The 15,359-nt window shown below is 47.6% G+C and overlaps 2 protein-coding genes across 4 annotated transcripts in view; both read left to right on the top strand.

Moving 5' to 3' along the window:
* Positions 1–1,830, top strand: part of eml1 (EMAP like 1) — a 44,482-nt gene extending 42,652 nt beyond the window's left edge. For both annotated transcript variants that reach the window (XM_084482518.1, XM_084482517.1), the window contains exon 23: positions 142–1,830. In XM_084482518.1, coding sequence (XP_084338644.1) covers positions 142–267 — 126 coding nt within the window. In that variant the 3' untranslated portion in view covers positions 268–1,830. The remainder of the gene's footprint in view (positions 1–141) is intronic.
* Positions 1,831–2,476: 646 nt separating this feature from the next.
* Positions 2,477–15,359, top strand: part of evla (Enah/Vasp-like a) — a 31,676-nt gene continuing 18,793 nt past the window's right edge. Inside the window, exon 1 of one of the 2 annotated variants that reach the window (XM_084482521.1) lies at positions 2,477–2,810. In XM_084482521.1, coding sequence (XP_084338647.1) covers positions 2,806–2,810 — 5 coding nt within the window. In that variant the 5' untranslated portion in view covers positions 2,477–2,805. Of the gene's footprint in view, positions 2,811–6,692; positions 6,860–15,359 lie in introns of those variants that run through there. The other variant, XM_084482520.1, reaches the window with a different exon arrangement.

Below are 15,359 nucleotides of genomic sequence, written 5' to 3'. Positions count from 1 at the left end.
AAATATTTCAATATAAATATAAATCGTATCTTTTCTAACCCAAAGGTCACGTGACTGATAGACGTTACACGACGTTGACTTCAAAACACTGATGGACTTTGTTTTGCTCCCCCCCCACCCCCCCCCCCTTCTCTCCCCCAGGCTCCCAGTCATGCTTATGGTGGCCACAGCAGTCACGTGACCAACGTGAACTTCCTGTATGATGACAGCTTCCTGGTGTCGACGGGAGGGAAGGACATGAGTGTGATGCAGTGGAGGATAGTGTGAGGACTCAGGGAGCAGACCTGGGACTGGCTGCCACCCTCCCCCTACTAGACCCTGCTCCTCACGTCTCCACACGAGGAGAATAATATCTGAACTGCACTAGAAGCCGACCAAACCAAACCCAAACGGAGAACACACACCAACCGGAGGAAGCATGACTGAGTGGGGTCGCGGCGCGGGACTGTGTGAACTGACCTGAGCACTGAGTTAAGATGATGTGAAGTGAAGGACGTGTGGGACTCAACTAAAAGGATGACTTGAAGAAATCTGAGGTTTCCGCTAAAGAACAGAACTGTGGGATTGTCGCGTTGCTTTAAAAATCCAGAAATAAAACACAAAACACAACGCTTCACTTTGCCGTAAATGCTAAATATTTATTTTAACAGTACTGTTAAAGTGACATGAAACACATAGTGAATAGAATCAAACATGAGAACAAGGATTTCTATCCGACTAGCCAACAAAAAAACCAAAGGCTCAGATTTAAACAGCATTTGTAAGTAGTAATAACGTTTAGCTATTTGATTTAGTGTCTCCTGTTGTATGTTATGAAGTCAATAACCTCTATTGTTCCCAATCAAGGGTTTAATATTGAGCACATTGGAGGAACCAAGTGCAGAGCAAAGTGATTTTAAATTATTTTGTAATTAACAACTCAGGAAAGCACTAAAGGAAGTTAATATTTTCTTGTTAAAGCCTTCTCTTGTCCAGGTACACCAACCCACCTTGGTAAAACACTAACCAACATTGAAATGTGGATATCACATAAATTTATATGTGTCGAAGCATCTGAAATCAGATCTGCTGAAATCCAATTTTAATGGAGACAATAAATTAAATTGTAATATTATAATAATAATAATTAGTAATAATTCAGAATTAACTCTGTACTAGATAAACCACTTGATGCAATTCCCCTGTGTATGGTACTTTTTAAAATACGGATTGGTTTGCAGCACCTCAATGGTTTTATCCAAACCTTTTCCAAGTAGCATGGCATCAGTAACAACAGAACACGTGCCTTCCTCAACTGTAATCTGGAGAAGTCACAACTGTTTGTGCTTCTAATTGAATAACGAGACAGGCATCTTCTATCTGAAATGATACCGAGTCACAACCTAAACTGCCAATTTGTTTTGTCATGAGTGATGATGTGTAAATAGACTGAAAGGCTTTACAGTTTATCTAGTTGAACGGTGAAGATGTATTGTTTGAAAAGTATCGTAACATGCATGAGGTTTGTTTGGTATGTGTTTCTTTGTTTGTTTTTTACCAGGCACTTGAATAGCCTCAAAGGCATATGAGCAAGGCAGTGGGAAACTCAACCAAGCGCCTATTAAGTTGTTCAGTAACTTGATATTGTCAATTGTTCCCAAATCAGTTTTCTACCTGAAGGCATGTCTGGATGAGAGAGATGACCTTTGCACTGTAACTTAACTTCTGATGTGCTCTTCCGTCATCCAGTCTCAGCTAATAATACCAGAGAAACCACCAGCAGAAACCTGGAGGTTTGTAACTGGACAACACTGCTTCTAATGCTTCCATTCAGAAACATGACTTCTTCACACAACGAACATGCAAATAAACAAGCGCTTCTTAAAGATTGTCTGAGTATGCGTGGATGTGATCAGTTTTTTGGCATTCCATTTTCAGTCACATCTATAGGATAAAAATAACATGATGTTGTTTAGGATCACAGACCTGCATGAACAAACCTCATATCTGATTCATTCCCACCTCCAAATATTTTTTTGCTAGAAGTAAAATAATAAAAATGTTGAGAAAACGATAACAAACAGTATACTAATTTTCCACAGTTTAGCTAAATGTAAATAGGCCTATTAAATATTCTCATTATTGTCAAACATAGACCTATCCTAATGGCATTATTACTCCATTGTTTATTGAAATTATTCATAGAGCTTTAAATTATGTTAAATTAATTTAAGGGTTTCGTGCGGTGAAGAAATAATCTAGATATTGTTAGCAGCATTTATCGAGAATTTTCCGTAGAAGCTTTTCAGTGTTTTCAGTCTAGAAGAATAAACGTGCACGTTGCTCTGAGCGTGTGCGCGCCGATGGGGCGGGGACGCGCACAGGGCAGTTCCACGTGGTGTCCGCGGGGGGGCAGCACCGAGCCGACGCGTGCGTCCTTCGCCGGACATTCTCACATCTCCACCAAAACACTCGGGAAAAGATATCCCACCAGGGAGGCGGCGGCTCACTACCACCATCCACCATTCATCGTCTTCTGTTCCGAATATCGTCGTACCATGGAAGTGGGGACTCCCAGCACATGGGGAGAGAGACAACGGAGCACAAAGAAGAGGGGAGCCAGCTCATAGCGCCTCCACATGCCCGATGGTCCTTCGCATCCAGGAGACGCAGTAGGGTACAAGGTGTAGGCCGTTGAACCGTCAGACTGATTGTGACCTGCTGAAGAGACCGCATCCCGCTGTCTTTAGTGGGGAGGAAACGAGGAGGATTTCTGGACGTGGTCCCCGGTTTCATGTCATCTTCCGTTGACTAGAAGACGAGAAAATGAGGTAAGCAGCGAGCGGCAGGACCGCCGCGTCATGACGGAGCGCAAACAGAGCCGCTCCATAAAGCCGCTTTGTAAAGCATCCACAATCAGCCTTCATTTGGTTCCGCTGGTTGAATACTTTACAAGCATTTCAAGACAGTGCGTCGGTTACACCTTATTGCGGTTATACAGGCGATCGCTTTTTTGATATTGGTTTATTCATCTCCGATAAGGACAACGTTTTGATTTGGGGCCCACTCACCGACCTTCTGATGAATGGGATATCGTGAATTCGCTTTCCGTACTATTCCTCCATTGTCCAAACCCAAACATCATACTCGTTTATAACGGTAATTAGGACCCATTGTCGTTTGTGGTCACGCCCATTTCGTTGAATGCAGCTTTTAGGGAGTGCAATGTTGTTGTCATGGGAACGTCAGCATCGTCTCCCGACACGCCAGATGCTATATGTGCTCAACATCTTTTTTATGTAGAATAGTACGGAGTTGTTTGCGTTTGCGGACACAGGAAACGAATTGATTGACTGGTCCCGGCACATGGCTGAGGCGTCCTCCGCACCCCAGGGGGTGGGGTGTGGGGTGGAGGGGGGGTATTTATTCTGCCGTTGCCGGGCAGGTTATCTCACACATGCGCGCGCCCGCACCGGCACACACAGCAAAACGCACATCAATGATCCTTAGACTCCTAAACATACACACCGGCACACGTCAGCCTGTATGGAAAAGGTGGCTGTCTGTAGTTTTAAATCCCATAAGTCTGTGTTCTAATTTGACTCGCGGTGGAATGAGATAGTATTCTGATCCCTGCCGTGGATGCAGTGGCATGCGGAATGCCAGGAGGCCCAGAGATGCTAGCCTCACCGGCACCCTGCGGTCCCCGTTCTGTTTGGGAAACACTCTCTGCCTTCGGTTTAATGTTTCCGTTAACCGTGGCGCTACTACGTGAAAGACCTCTTGACTCCGAAGACGAAGGTGTGTGTGTGTGTGTGTGTGTGTGTGTGTGTGTGTGTGTGTGTGTGTGTGTGTGTGTGTGTGTGTGTGTGTGTGTGTGTGTGTGTGTGTGTGTGTGTGTGTGTGTGGAGAAACATCCTCAAGGCTGTGTATGTTCTGTCTGGATAACCACCCGACACGTCACTGTCTCATATTAGAGGAAGTTTATCTTATGTGATTCTAATCCAAACAACACACCAGTGTCCATCCGCTAAAACTAATACCAACATCTCCCTGTTCTCTCTGGATGAACCCAGTGGTTTCCTGTACTTTGTAAATCTCTACTACACATGTTCCATCCTGTGTGTGTGTGTGTGTGTGTGTGTGTGTGTGTGTGTGTGTGTGTGTGTGTGTGTGTGTGTGTGATGTTTGATGCGTGTGTGTTTGCCAAAAGCACTTCTGTTCTGCTCGGGAAGTCTTAAATCTCCGGAACGCTCCGCCGAGGTGGCGTCTCTCAGGTCACAGGGAGACACGTTAAATCCAATGCAAAGATCTGTTCAGCCCCCTGGTCCCTCACAGGCTGGAGGCTGTGCACACCTCCTCCCGCTATACAGCTGTGTGTTTTGTGTGTGTGTTTGATTGCACGTGTGTGCACATGCAAACACGCACACACTGCTTTGATGCAGGCAGTGTGTGTGCATGCACACAAACACACATGGCCTGCATTACAGCTGTGTGTGTGTGTGTGTGTGTGTGTGTGTGTGTGTGTGTGTGTGTGTGTGTGTGTGTGTGTGTGTGTGTGTGTGTGTGTGTGTGTGTGTTTCTGAGGGAGCACAGAGGGAGCCGTTCTCCTCAGTGATGCTTAATGACTACTGAGGCCCTCACTGTGGTGACTGGTAAGAACTAAAGGGCAGAGAGACCAGAGAGAGAGAAACTGCAGAGTTATGCATCTCACTGCAGGGAAGGCTTCTGCTGTTGTGACCTACAGCTGATCCCAGAGCAGCAGCACCTTTGAAGCCTGGTTCATGCCCCTACTTATTCTCAGATGGAGTCCAGTCTTTCAGTTTTGCTGCTTTTTATGTTTTTTCCTGAATATATTTTCTTCAGTAGCCTAAAGCACAGAGCGATCTAGGAACTTAAATGAATAGCTTCTCACAAAAAAGCTGTTGTGTTTTTTTTCTGTACAATTCTTGTGATTCTTACCGATCAATACCATTGTTGTTTGCCACCACAGGGTGATAGAAATGATCGTTATGTTTTGAAGTAGAAAAGATTGGTGTTTGGAGTTTGGTGCAAGAGTGAGAAGTGATGTGGAGAAGTTTCATGTCTGTGGTAACACAATCAACCAGAAGCATTAGAACCTCTCATATCATGTGGAGACAGTCCTTCTCTGTCTGTATGTCTGTCTCTCTCTTCTCATCTCCTTGTTTCATAACCTGTTCTATTAACAGCTCTGTCTCCACTAGAAGTGAGTCACGTCTCCCCTGTGGTGGAGTGTTGGTCGGCTGGTTAATAAACTTATGTTGGAGTGCGTGTGTCTCCTCTTCTGCAGCCGTCTCTCCCCTCAGTCCCCATCGCTCTGGGCCGTCCTCCGAGCCTCACCGAGCTGCTGACTCACCTGGGAAAGCAGCACAGCAGTGTTTGCTTACCTTGTTAACATAACTACATAAACACAGTGAGAGGTTTTCAAATCATATTCTCAATCCTGCCCTCCTTAAGGGTAAGATAAGAAGAGGTCAATAGGCCCTAAAACATGTCAATCAGATTAGTAGCAGAGCTGAAAGCGGCATGTGTGATAGTGGACTCCTTGCGTTAATACCCCCTGGGATAGAAGCTCCTCCTCAGCATTGGAAAGTCAAAGGCTGTTGCAACACCATGTTAACTACTGTCTGTCTTTGCTTACTGCATTCCTGGGCTTTTCTGGATGTTATCATATTGCTACCATTTTCCTCTGTCCGTCGTGGACATCCTGAACAACAGTCTGGACTGGGGGGTGAATTTAGATCATGCTCATGGCATCACATTCGTCCGTGTCTAGAACGCTTGACCCTACATCCAGACTAGTTTAGATGACTAATCACTTCATTTTTCAGTGTAGAATGTCTCCTGTAGGTGGGCTAACTACGCCCAGTCTGGTCGGCTCTTAAGAGGCTGAACGCTCTTTGTTGGTTTGCTCCGCGACTTGCGGCCACAAAGCAGCTTAATGGGGTTAACTTTGCTGAGGCCAGATGGACCAGGAACAGGCTCCAATGAAACGCTAAGATGACCCGATAGCGGGTGACACTGGATATATAAGGAACTGTTGATCTGTAAAACAGAGCAACACGGCTCTCTGAATCTCCGGGCTTCAATGTGCCTCCGATTAAGAGAGGAATGCTGCGTTGTAGTCGTCGTGGTCGTGAGATAACAGTGGGAGAGTTACGTCTGTCAGCGCTGATTATCACAAGAGCAGGAGCATTATCTGTTCTGTGCAACCACTCCATAGCTGGATAAACTATCATGCACTGGAGTAAAACCTTCTCTATCCTGTATGCTGCTCAGTAATTCACAGGATAAGAAGGTGCTTGCATGATACAGGCATATGAGTGACGGTTTTCCAGGATAGAGGGTTTTAAGTAAAGGCAGAGTAAAACCTTCTCTATCCTGTGTTCTGCTCAGTAGTGGCAGAGAGACAGATGTCCATTCCTTGGACCAGAGTAGGATAACTGGTCTGAAATGGTCACATGGTCTCTCTCGGATTCTCTATCTCACAGTCTCTGTAACTCACTCCTACCCCCTCCTCCTGCTTCACTCTCTCTCTCTCCTTCCTCCTTCCTTCTCCTCCTTTCAATCGCCATCGCTCTGACTTGTCTGTTGTATTTACCCGTTGGTGAACAGGGCCGACCGCCGGCCGCCTGCTCCGTCACTGGTTGGGGTTTTTCCGAGCATGTGAGGAAAAGAGGATAATATTTCCCCTTGCGCTGAACGGGAGCTGGACGCGATGCCTTCTGCTGTCTCCACCCTCGCTAATGCCTCTCCTCCATAATCACACCTTCTGGCTTCCATCTGACGGAGCCGTCCGGCTGTAACCTAAGCTCCAGAGCGGAGCGGAGGGCAACATGTACTCCCTGGATGACTTCGGGTAAGGAGCAGCTCTTGTGTTCCCGGACCACTTCTCTCAGTCTCTCCCTGTTCCCTATTCCCTGACTCTCGCTCTCTCGCCCCCGCTCCCTTCCTCTCTGCGCATCTGACTTCTATGAGCTAGAAGGCAATGGTCTGTGGAAAGTGTGGTGGTGGTGGGGGTGGCGGGACGAGTGAGGGAGAAAGCTATGTTCCTGCGTCTCCTGCCAGGGTTTCTGAGTCTCCAGGCTCTGTTTAAAAGCTTTTTCTCACCGCACAGCGGAGCCATGTTTAGATGTTTAGCTGTGTGTGTGTGTGTGTGTGTGTGTGTGTGTGTGTGTGTGTGTGTGTGTGTGTGTGTGTGTGTGTGTGTGTGTGTGTGTGTGTGTGTGTGTGTGTGTGTGTGTGTGTGTGTGTGTGTGTGCGCGTCTTTGACTTCTGTTTCGAGAGAGAGAGAGAGAGAGATTGACTTTCTCTCCATCTCTTGCTTTCCCACAAATCTCTCGCTCGCCAGCTGTTGGCGGATTGGTTAAATTGTGAACGAGCTTGTGTGTCCGCTCAGCTGCTCTGGATGAGAGAGAGAGAGAGAGAGAGAGAGAGAGAGAGAGAGAGAGAGAGAGAGAGAGAGAGAGAGAGAGAGAGAGAGAGAGAGAGAGAGAGAGAGAGAGAGAGAGAGAGAGAGAGAGAGAGAGAGAGAGAGAGAGAGAGAGAGAGAGAGAGAGAGAGAGAGAGAGAGAGAGAGAGAGAGAGCTAATCTGTGAATGGCAGCATGGACTCTCCAGCACAGATCAGGGGTTTCGAGGTAATGTGGACTTGTCAGATTAGTGAGCGGGGACATGTTGATTCGCTGGCAGTCTGATTCAGATGTGCTTCAGGATAGAGTACAGTAGACCGCATCAAAGAGTGATACTGACTCATGCTCTGGTAATCTAGTATTAAACTCTCTCTCTGTGTTTCCCTGCCTGGAAGCTCTGGTGGTAAACAGTGTTGTCATGGTTCCTGTTCTGGGAGAACCACTAAGTCTCCTTCATCCAGCATTCCTCCACTTAGCTAATATTTGTTTTCTTTCCTCTGGGTCAGAAGACAAAGTGAACACTTTTGTTTTTCTTCTACGCCTTGTCAGACAAAAGCACAACGACTCAAGAGATACCTCTATGGTTGTTTGGTAACTTGTCACAGACAAGTTAGGAAATTTGTTTAGGTTGTTGTTTGTTGTTTGTTGTTGGTTGTTTAGGACATTTAATCGACCGAACAAATCATAGATTATGACCAGAGTGATCAATGCCCTGATTGACAGGTAACATCATTGTGAGCTGGACCCGCTTCCTCGTACCCTGACCCCCACACAGCCAGTAGCACCGGGTCATGCTGCTCCCCCTCTAAGCGCAGTGTGTCGATACTCTGGGGCCAGGGGGGCGGGGGGGGCGCCTGCGGTGTGGAGGTCTACGGAGGCCACACAGATCCGGATTAAAGTGGTGGAGGGGGGGGGCGGGGGGCGGGGGGCGTGGGGCAGGTCTAACCATATGGGCCCATAATGACCCGCCCCCGGGCTGCAGGCCAGCTATTGAAAACAAGCTATAGCATGAAGATGAAGCTAAGGCTCCATAAGAAGCCATTTATTAAGTGAACTGATGTGAACTGATCTGGTGATCTGAACTGATCTGGCCTTTACTTACATCTCAATGAGTATACGAGGTGTTTGAAATCAGGGCCTGGTCTTCTACATATTTTATTGGACAAGCTGTCCGTTGTGCCAGAACTCCCGAGCTGACCCACTCATTTTAAACGTTTGGCCAGGGAATCATTCCAATGATCCATAATAGATGGATGTATCACACATTGTTCCATTACACATTTTTGATCAATATTATCTGACCTAGAATATTCCAGGGGGCTTAAACAATTTCGTTTGGATGTGATTTCTGAACGTGGATGTTTGAATGTTTCTAACCCCCTGGGCATCGGGCAGTATCAGACAGGGTCGTAGATGGGGACAGTCCTGGGCTGGGACAGGACGAGCATGCTCGTCCATCGCCTCTCCGGTGGAGCCAGAATCACACGTTAGCCAATGATAAATCTCCTTGGCACATGTCAGGAGTCTTGTACACTAAATGGCTGTTTACTGAAGCCCGCTATAAGCCTAGTTCTGCTGACTAGGAGCCTCACAGTGGCAATCACTCCCAGCCGCATGCTTTCAGCGCCGTTTGGTTCTACTGAGTCTTGTACTTAAACACAAACGCATGGGTCAGAATCCAAACCCTGACCCCGGTGTTTTGGATTCTCGGAAGTGTCTGTGTGTCTTTGTGGTTAATCCTTAAAAGGCTGAACTTGTTTTTATTGGATCAGTTGATCAAACCAATGCCGTTTCAATTAGCATCCCACTGCAGTGGAAGGATTTAGCAGATTTAGCCAAAATTAGCTTTAACTTTACACTGTGGACACCGGTGCTATTTCACACACACACACACACACACACACACACACACACACACACACACACACACACACACACACACACACACACACACACACACACACACACACACACACACACACACACACACACACTAATCTAAACGACCAGATTACAGTGCACCCCACTTTTCATCAGGGCAAACCCTGCTTAACTCTGGGTGACCATGGCAACAGCTGGCAGCCGGGTTGAAGGGGGGGGGGGACATGAAACCCTATTCTGCCCCCCTACTCTGTTAACAGCAGCTATCTCTCCATTTATTGTTTCATAGAGTGTGTGCATTTCTGTGTGAATGTGTGCGCAGCAGTGGGAGGGTAACAGTGTGTGTATTGCACATATGTTGGTGTGTAGTAGAATGTTGTTGGGGGGCAGGGCTTGATTTTGGAAGCTATGAGGTAATCTCCCTTAGGGGGCTAACAATATTACACACACACACACACACACACACACACACACACACACACACACACACACACACACACACACACACACACACACACACACACACACACACACAGTAATACACGCTCATCTGTCATGCAGACAGATAGCAGACTGGTCAATGACTTCATCTCTGTCAGTCCTTTGTTTCCGGGTAGATGAGTGGATCTCCTCGTCTCTTTCTCCCATAAAGTGCAAGAGATGCACTTTAAATCAAACTCTCCACTCTCTTAGAAGAGCGGATTCCGTTACGATCCAAAGTGGATACCAACGGTTTTATTTCCCCAGGTTTTTCTGGGTTCTTTTGTGGGGTCGACACTCTTGAACGATTCCATGGGCTTCTGTCTGGAGGATTATATCTTCTAATGGCTGGTGATTTTGCGAGCGGCGACAGTGTAGCAGAACAAGAAGGGACCGCCGGTGATTGTCTCTCTGCTCTGGGTGTTTTCTTTGTTCTTTAAACATGGATGTGCATCATCTGCAAATGCTCCGATACTGCCTCCCACAGAGCGTCAGCGACTCTGGACTGTTCTATACTCATCACAGCTCTGCCAGGTCAGTCGTCCAAGTGTCTGTGTGTGTATGTGTGTGTGTGTCCTCTTGGTTAAAGGTGTCTTATTAAAGGGGCTGTAAATGGACGATAGTACCCTGATTATGAACCAAACTGAGACTATCTTGGTTGATGTGTGTCCATCTCTGGTCTGAGTCTGTCTCCCTCTCAGAAGGTGTGTGTGACAGAAGTAATCCACAGGCCAAATCATTGTTTAATCACAACTGAATCGCCAATGTTAGCTCATACTTATCTTGATCAAAGCAAGAGAAACTGTTGTTTGGATGAGGAATTGTGTAAATGTATTTGTAAACGTTTTTGTGGGAGACTGGTGTGTGTGTGTGTCTATGTCTGTGTCGGTGTGTGTGCACGGACGTCTACAGTTCACATGTGCCTCTATTCAGTGTACCACTCTGTCCCGTGGCGGGCCCGTGGGAGTGACAGGATATTAAACGTTCAAAAGTTCTTTGCAGTGCTTCCAGTGAGCTGCTCTTCGTTCAGACCTTCAGAGGATGCAGCTGATGAAAATAGCCTGATGTGTGAAGCCTTCACTCAGCACTGTGCATTATTATCGTATTCTAAACTCGCAGAGCTCCATGTATTGTGCATGCTTTGAATAGGCACGCTGCCTCCTTTACATGTTTTATTCTCTGAACTTTCAATGAGAACTTGGCTTCTGGCTAAAACCATAACCTTTCGGTCCAGCTCTCTCTCTCTCTCACTCACTCACTCACTCACTCACTCACTCACTCACTCACTCACTCAGGGCTTTGGGGTCAGCTGACCTCGAGAGCCATCTTTTCAACAGTTCCAACCCGGTGATGTAACATGCAGGACAATGAAGGTTTATCTGTACATTATGGGGAGAATATTTCCTGAGCCAGCTGCTCCTGCTTTTTATCCCATTAGAGCCCCGCACTCACTTGTCCTCTGGCAGATGCACTTGACTCTGGAGGAAAGAGGAAAAGATAAAACGCTTTCAGACAGTACATTAGGTTGGGTTTTGTGTGAAACTAAGAACCTGTGAGGTGTTTGGCATGAGTAATAGCCTACAATAGCACAAAATAATAGTGTAAAAAAACTACAAAATATCATACAACCACATAAGGGAAGCATGTAGCTCTTGAGGTGTCCCTGAGCAAGGCACCTCACCCTAATTGCTCCCGACGAGCTGGCTGTCGCCTTGCGTGGTTGACACCGCCGTCGGTGTGTGAATGTGTGCATGAATGGGTGAATGTTTGGCAACATTGTAAAGCGCTTTGAGTGGCCTGGTTAGAAAAGCGCTGTATAAATGTATTCAATTTACTATTTAAATATATACCATATATACCCTGTTTGGGAAATAATAACCTATGGACCATCTGAAGGTCTGATAATAGACCTCTCACCTGGGTGAAAAAAAAGGAAAGGGAATTAAAGGGAAAGGGAAAGTGGTAGTAGTGCAATACAGGTCAACGTTTCTTTCTGAAGTGACTCGCTGATATCCCAACCCCTCTAACGGGTCATTAGATCGGGCGACCTGCCCACCGCACGCAGGACACTGAGAACATAAGACCTTGAGTGGGACGCTATTAATGGAGGACCTACTGCTGCCGCAGCTCCATTCAGGACCGCTGCTGGCCTGTACAGCGCAGTGCTTCTACTGTCGTTTTTTTATTGTCATCCGTCCAGGAGGCAGAGGGCCTCTCACAGCCCAGCGCTGTCCCGGACCTAAAGTCCTAAAGTCAGAGGTGAAGGGAAACAGGATGTGGGCGATATTCATGGCACTTTGAAGCTTTAAACGCTCCGATTTATAGTTTGAAAAGTGGCAAACGTTGGATATATATTCCTATTTATTTCCAAAGTTGCATTATTCTATGATGCAAAGTAATGCCCTGATATGATGCGTCTCCAGTGAGAGGCATCAGGCCTACGGTGTCCTGCCTCTTGCTTCTTGCATCTCGCTGTTTGCTCGGTGCCTCTGGCCTCGTCAGCAGGGCGCTACGTCCACCAGCCCCGGGCTCACGCACCGCTCCTACCATTCATCATATGAACAAACGCCACTCTGTCAAAAACAGATATAAAGTATTTCTTCACTGGGCCTCTTAGTCACAGGGCTTCATCACACGCACAGCCTGACTCAACCCTCACTGCACCTCAAGCCCCACTGCTGTCTTCATCACTGCACCACAACTCCCGCTGCTAACCCCTCCCTGCACCACACCTCTCACTGCTGTCTTCATCACTGCACCACAACTCCCACTGCTAATCCTTCAACTCCCGCTGCTAACCCCTCCCTGCACCACACCTCCCACTGCTAACCCCTCACTGCACCACACCTCCCACTGCTCACCCCTCACTGCACCACACCTCCCACTGCTCACCCCTCACTGCACCACACCTCCCACTGCTGTCTTCATCACTGCACCACACCTCCCACTGCTCACCCCTCACTGCACCACACCTCCCACTGCTAACCCCTCACTGCACCACACCTCCCACTGCTCACCCCTCACTGCACCACACCTCCCACTGCTCACCCCTCACTGCACCACACCTCCCACTGCTCACCCCTCACTGCACCACACCTCCCACTGCTAACCCCTCACTGCACCACACCTCCCACTGCTCACCCCTCACTGCACCACACCTCCCACTGCTCACCCCTCACTGCACCACACCTCCCACTGCTCACCCCTCACTGCACCACACCTCCCACTGCTGTCTTCATCACTGCACCACACCTCCCACTGCTCACCCCTCACTGCACCACACCTCCCACTGCTCACCCCTCACTGCACCACACCTCCCACTGCTCACCCCTCACTGTGCACCACACCTCCCACGGCTAACCCGTCAACTCCCACTGCTAACCCCTCACTGCACCACACCTCCCACTGCTAACCCCTCACTCCACCACACCTCCCAGTGCTGTCTTGTAGGAGCAGAGAGGTTGTCCTCCTGGTCACAGTGCTTAGTGTGCCTGCACTGTTTTTAGTCCCTTCCGCCGCGCTGCTTGGCTCGCTCTGTGTCTGAACCGTCTTTCCCCGTGGAGCTGATTAGCTGGTGAGAGTTAAATCCAGTTCATCTAGATTTAAGACCGGTGAGGTAATGATGACGTGTCTGCTAGGCTCGGCCTCTAATCCAGGTAGTGTCTGGACCCATTCCCCCCGCCCCTACGCACATACACACACGCACACACAGGCACACACACACTCACACTCATGCACACACACACACACACACACACACACACACACACACACCGGCATGTACATAAAAACACTCACACACATGGACAAATGCACAGGAACACGCACTGTATATCCTGTATACATACACATCCATTGGTAGTCTGTCACAGAGGAGGGCGCTGCCCTGCCCCAATCTGTGTGTGAGCTAAACGCACACACAGTTTGGGCCATTTAGCGTTCATTTGTGTGTTTGCAAGTGCACATGTTTGAACACGCATCTCTGTTATTGAAATCCAGCTAAAAATAACTCCCCTTTTATTTTTGGATGTGTATATTATATGGTGTTCCCATTTTCCTAGAACAGGAAGTTGGTATTACAGGGAAAAATAGCAAGGAGTCATACGAGTTATTATGGCTATAATAGATGATTGAAAGGTAAGTGTAAGTATGTATGCTTGTGTATTTATGGTGCACTTCAATACAACTCTCGGTTCCTTCAACAAGAAGTCCTTCATCACCGCTTGCTTCGTCTTGATTCATGTTCAGTTGTTGGTTGTTGCAGCAGTATGCAGATGCACGCAGAACTCTGTGCATCTCTGCACGACCGCTTGTGTGCACCGCGGTGTCACCATAGCTGTTCACTGTTGGTAGCTTATCACATGACCCTGAGCAGGCCCGCCTCACAGCAGGCCCACTCTGTGGGGCATTAAAATAGTAAACAATTACCGTGGCAACTGGGGCGTGCCCCCCTCCCCCCCCCGGGGGTGCCATCTATAGATCCATCACAGCCCCCTGCAGCCCTATCATCCCCAGACCTCAGCCCTACAGAGCCAGGAGCCGTCAGTGGAAGCTATTTCAGTTTAAACTATTGAATCCCATGACAATTTTAGAATGAATCAGCATCTGAGTGATGTGTGTGATGGTGTGGTGATGTATGCATCATGATTCAATGTAACGCGCGTAGCTGGAATGGCTTCTTAGTGTCGGCCAACATGTTTGACCTCAGAGACACGTGGTGATTCACTTCTGTGGCTCAGGCGCTCTCTGAAGTACATCTTATGAATCTCCTGTTTGGTTTGCATGAAGGCATTGCCAAGAGATATACAATAAAATACAATGGATTCAACAGAGTAGAACTTACAACACTGTACACTCACACACACACACTCACACACACACTCACTGAGTAGAACCTACAACACTGTACACACGCACTCGCTCACACACACACACATGCTCGCACACACACACAGACACGCTCACACACGCACGTAGGCGTATGTATCAGGTCAAAACAAGAGCCTCCAGCACTACAGATTCTGCTAATGGATTTTGCTGATGGAGAAAATACTGTGTGTGTGTGTGTGTACTCCTTTCTCCTCCTGGCCTACCACCAGCCTGCAGGAAAGTGCTCACGCAGCAGAACCTCTCCTCAGGTCTCCTCTCTTCCTCACACTCCTTCTCCTAACCCATATTCACACTATGTCTTTGGGCCGGTCCCTGGCTGCTAACATCACCCATCACCCTGGTTCAGTCCCAGGCAATCGTTACCGCCCCAACATGCCAGGTCAGACGAGTACGACATGAAATCAATCACCCCTCCAAACTGTCCACACTGCCCCCCTTATGTATGTTAACCAATATATTGATTACATAGCTGTACTTTTTGTAGCTATCCCCATTTTATGCTACATGCTGTTGTTTGTTATACTATTGTTATTCTAAAGATGTTTATGAAGGCAGTCATTTATTCATTCCACAGTGGTTTGTAATTGTATGTTAATAGCACTTTGTGTAAGAGTCAGACGTGCTTACTCAATACTGACCCCTGTCTTATGGCCGGTAAGGGAAGTGCAGCCTGCTTCATCTAGTGCCTCCAGTGAGC

The sequence above is a fragment of the Micromesistius poutassou genome (assembly GCF_964030765.1).
Source record: "Micromesistius poutassou genome assembly, chromosome: 17".
Taxonomy (NCBI): Eukaryota; Metazoa; Chordata; class Actinopteri; order Gadiformes; family Gadidae; genus Micromesistius; species Micromesistius poutassou.
Note: the sequence above shows the minus strand (reverse complement) of the source record. Positions and strands in the feature narration are given on the sequence as shown.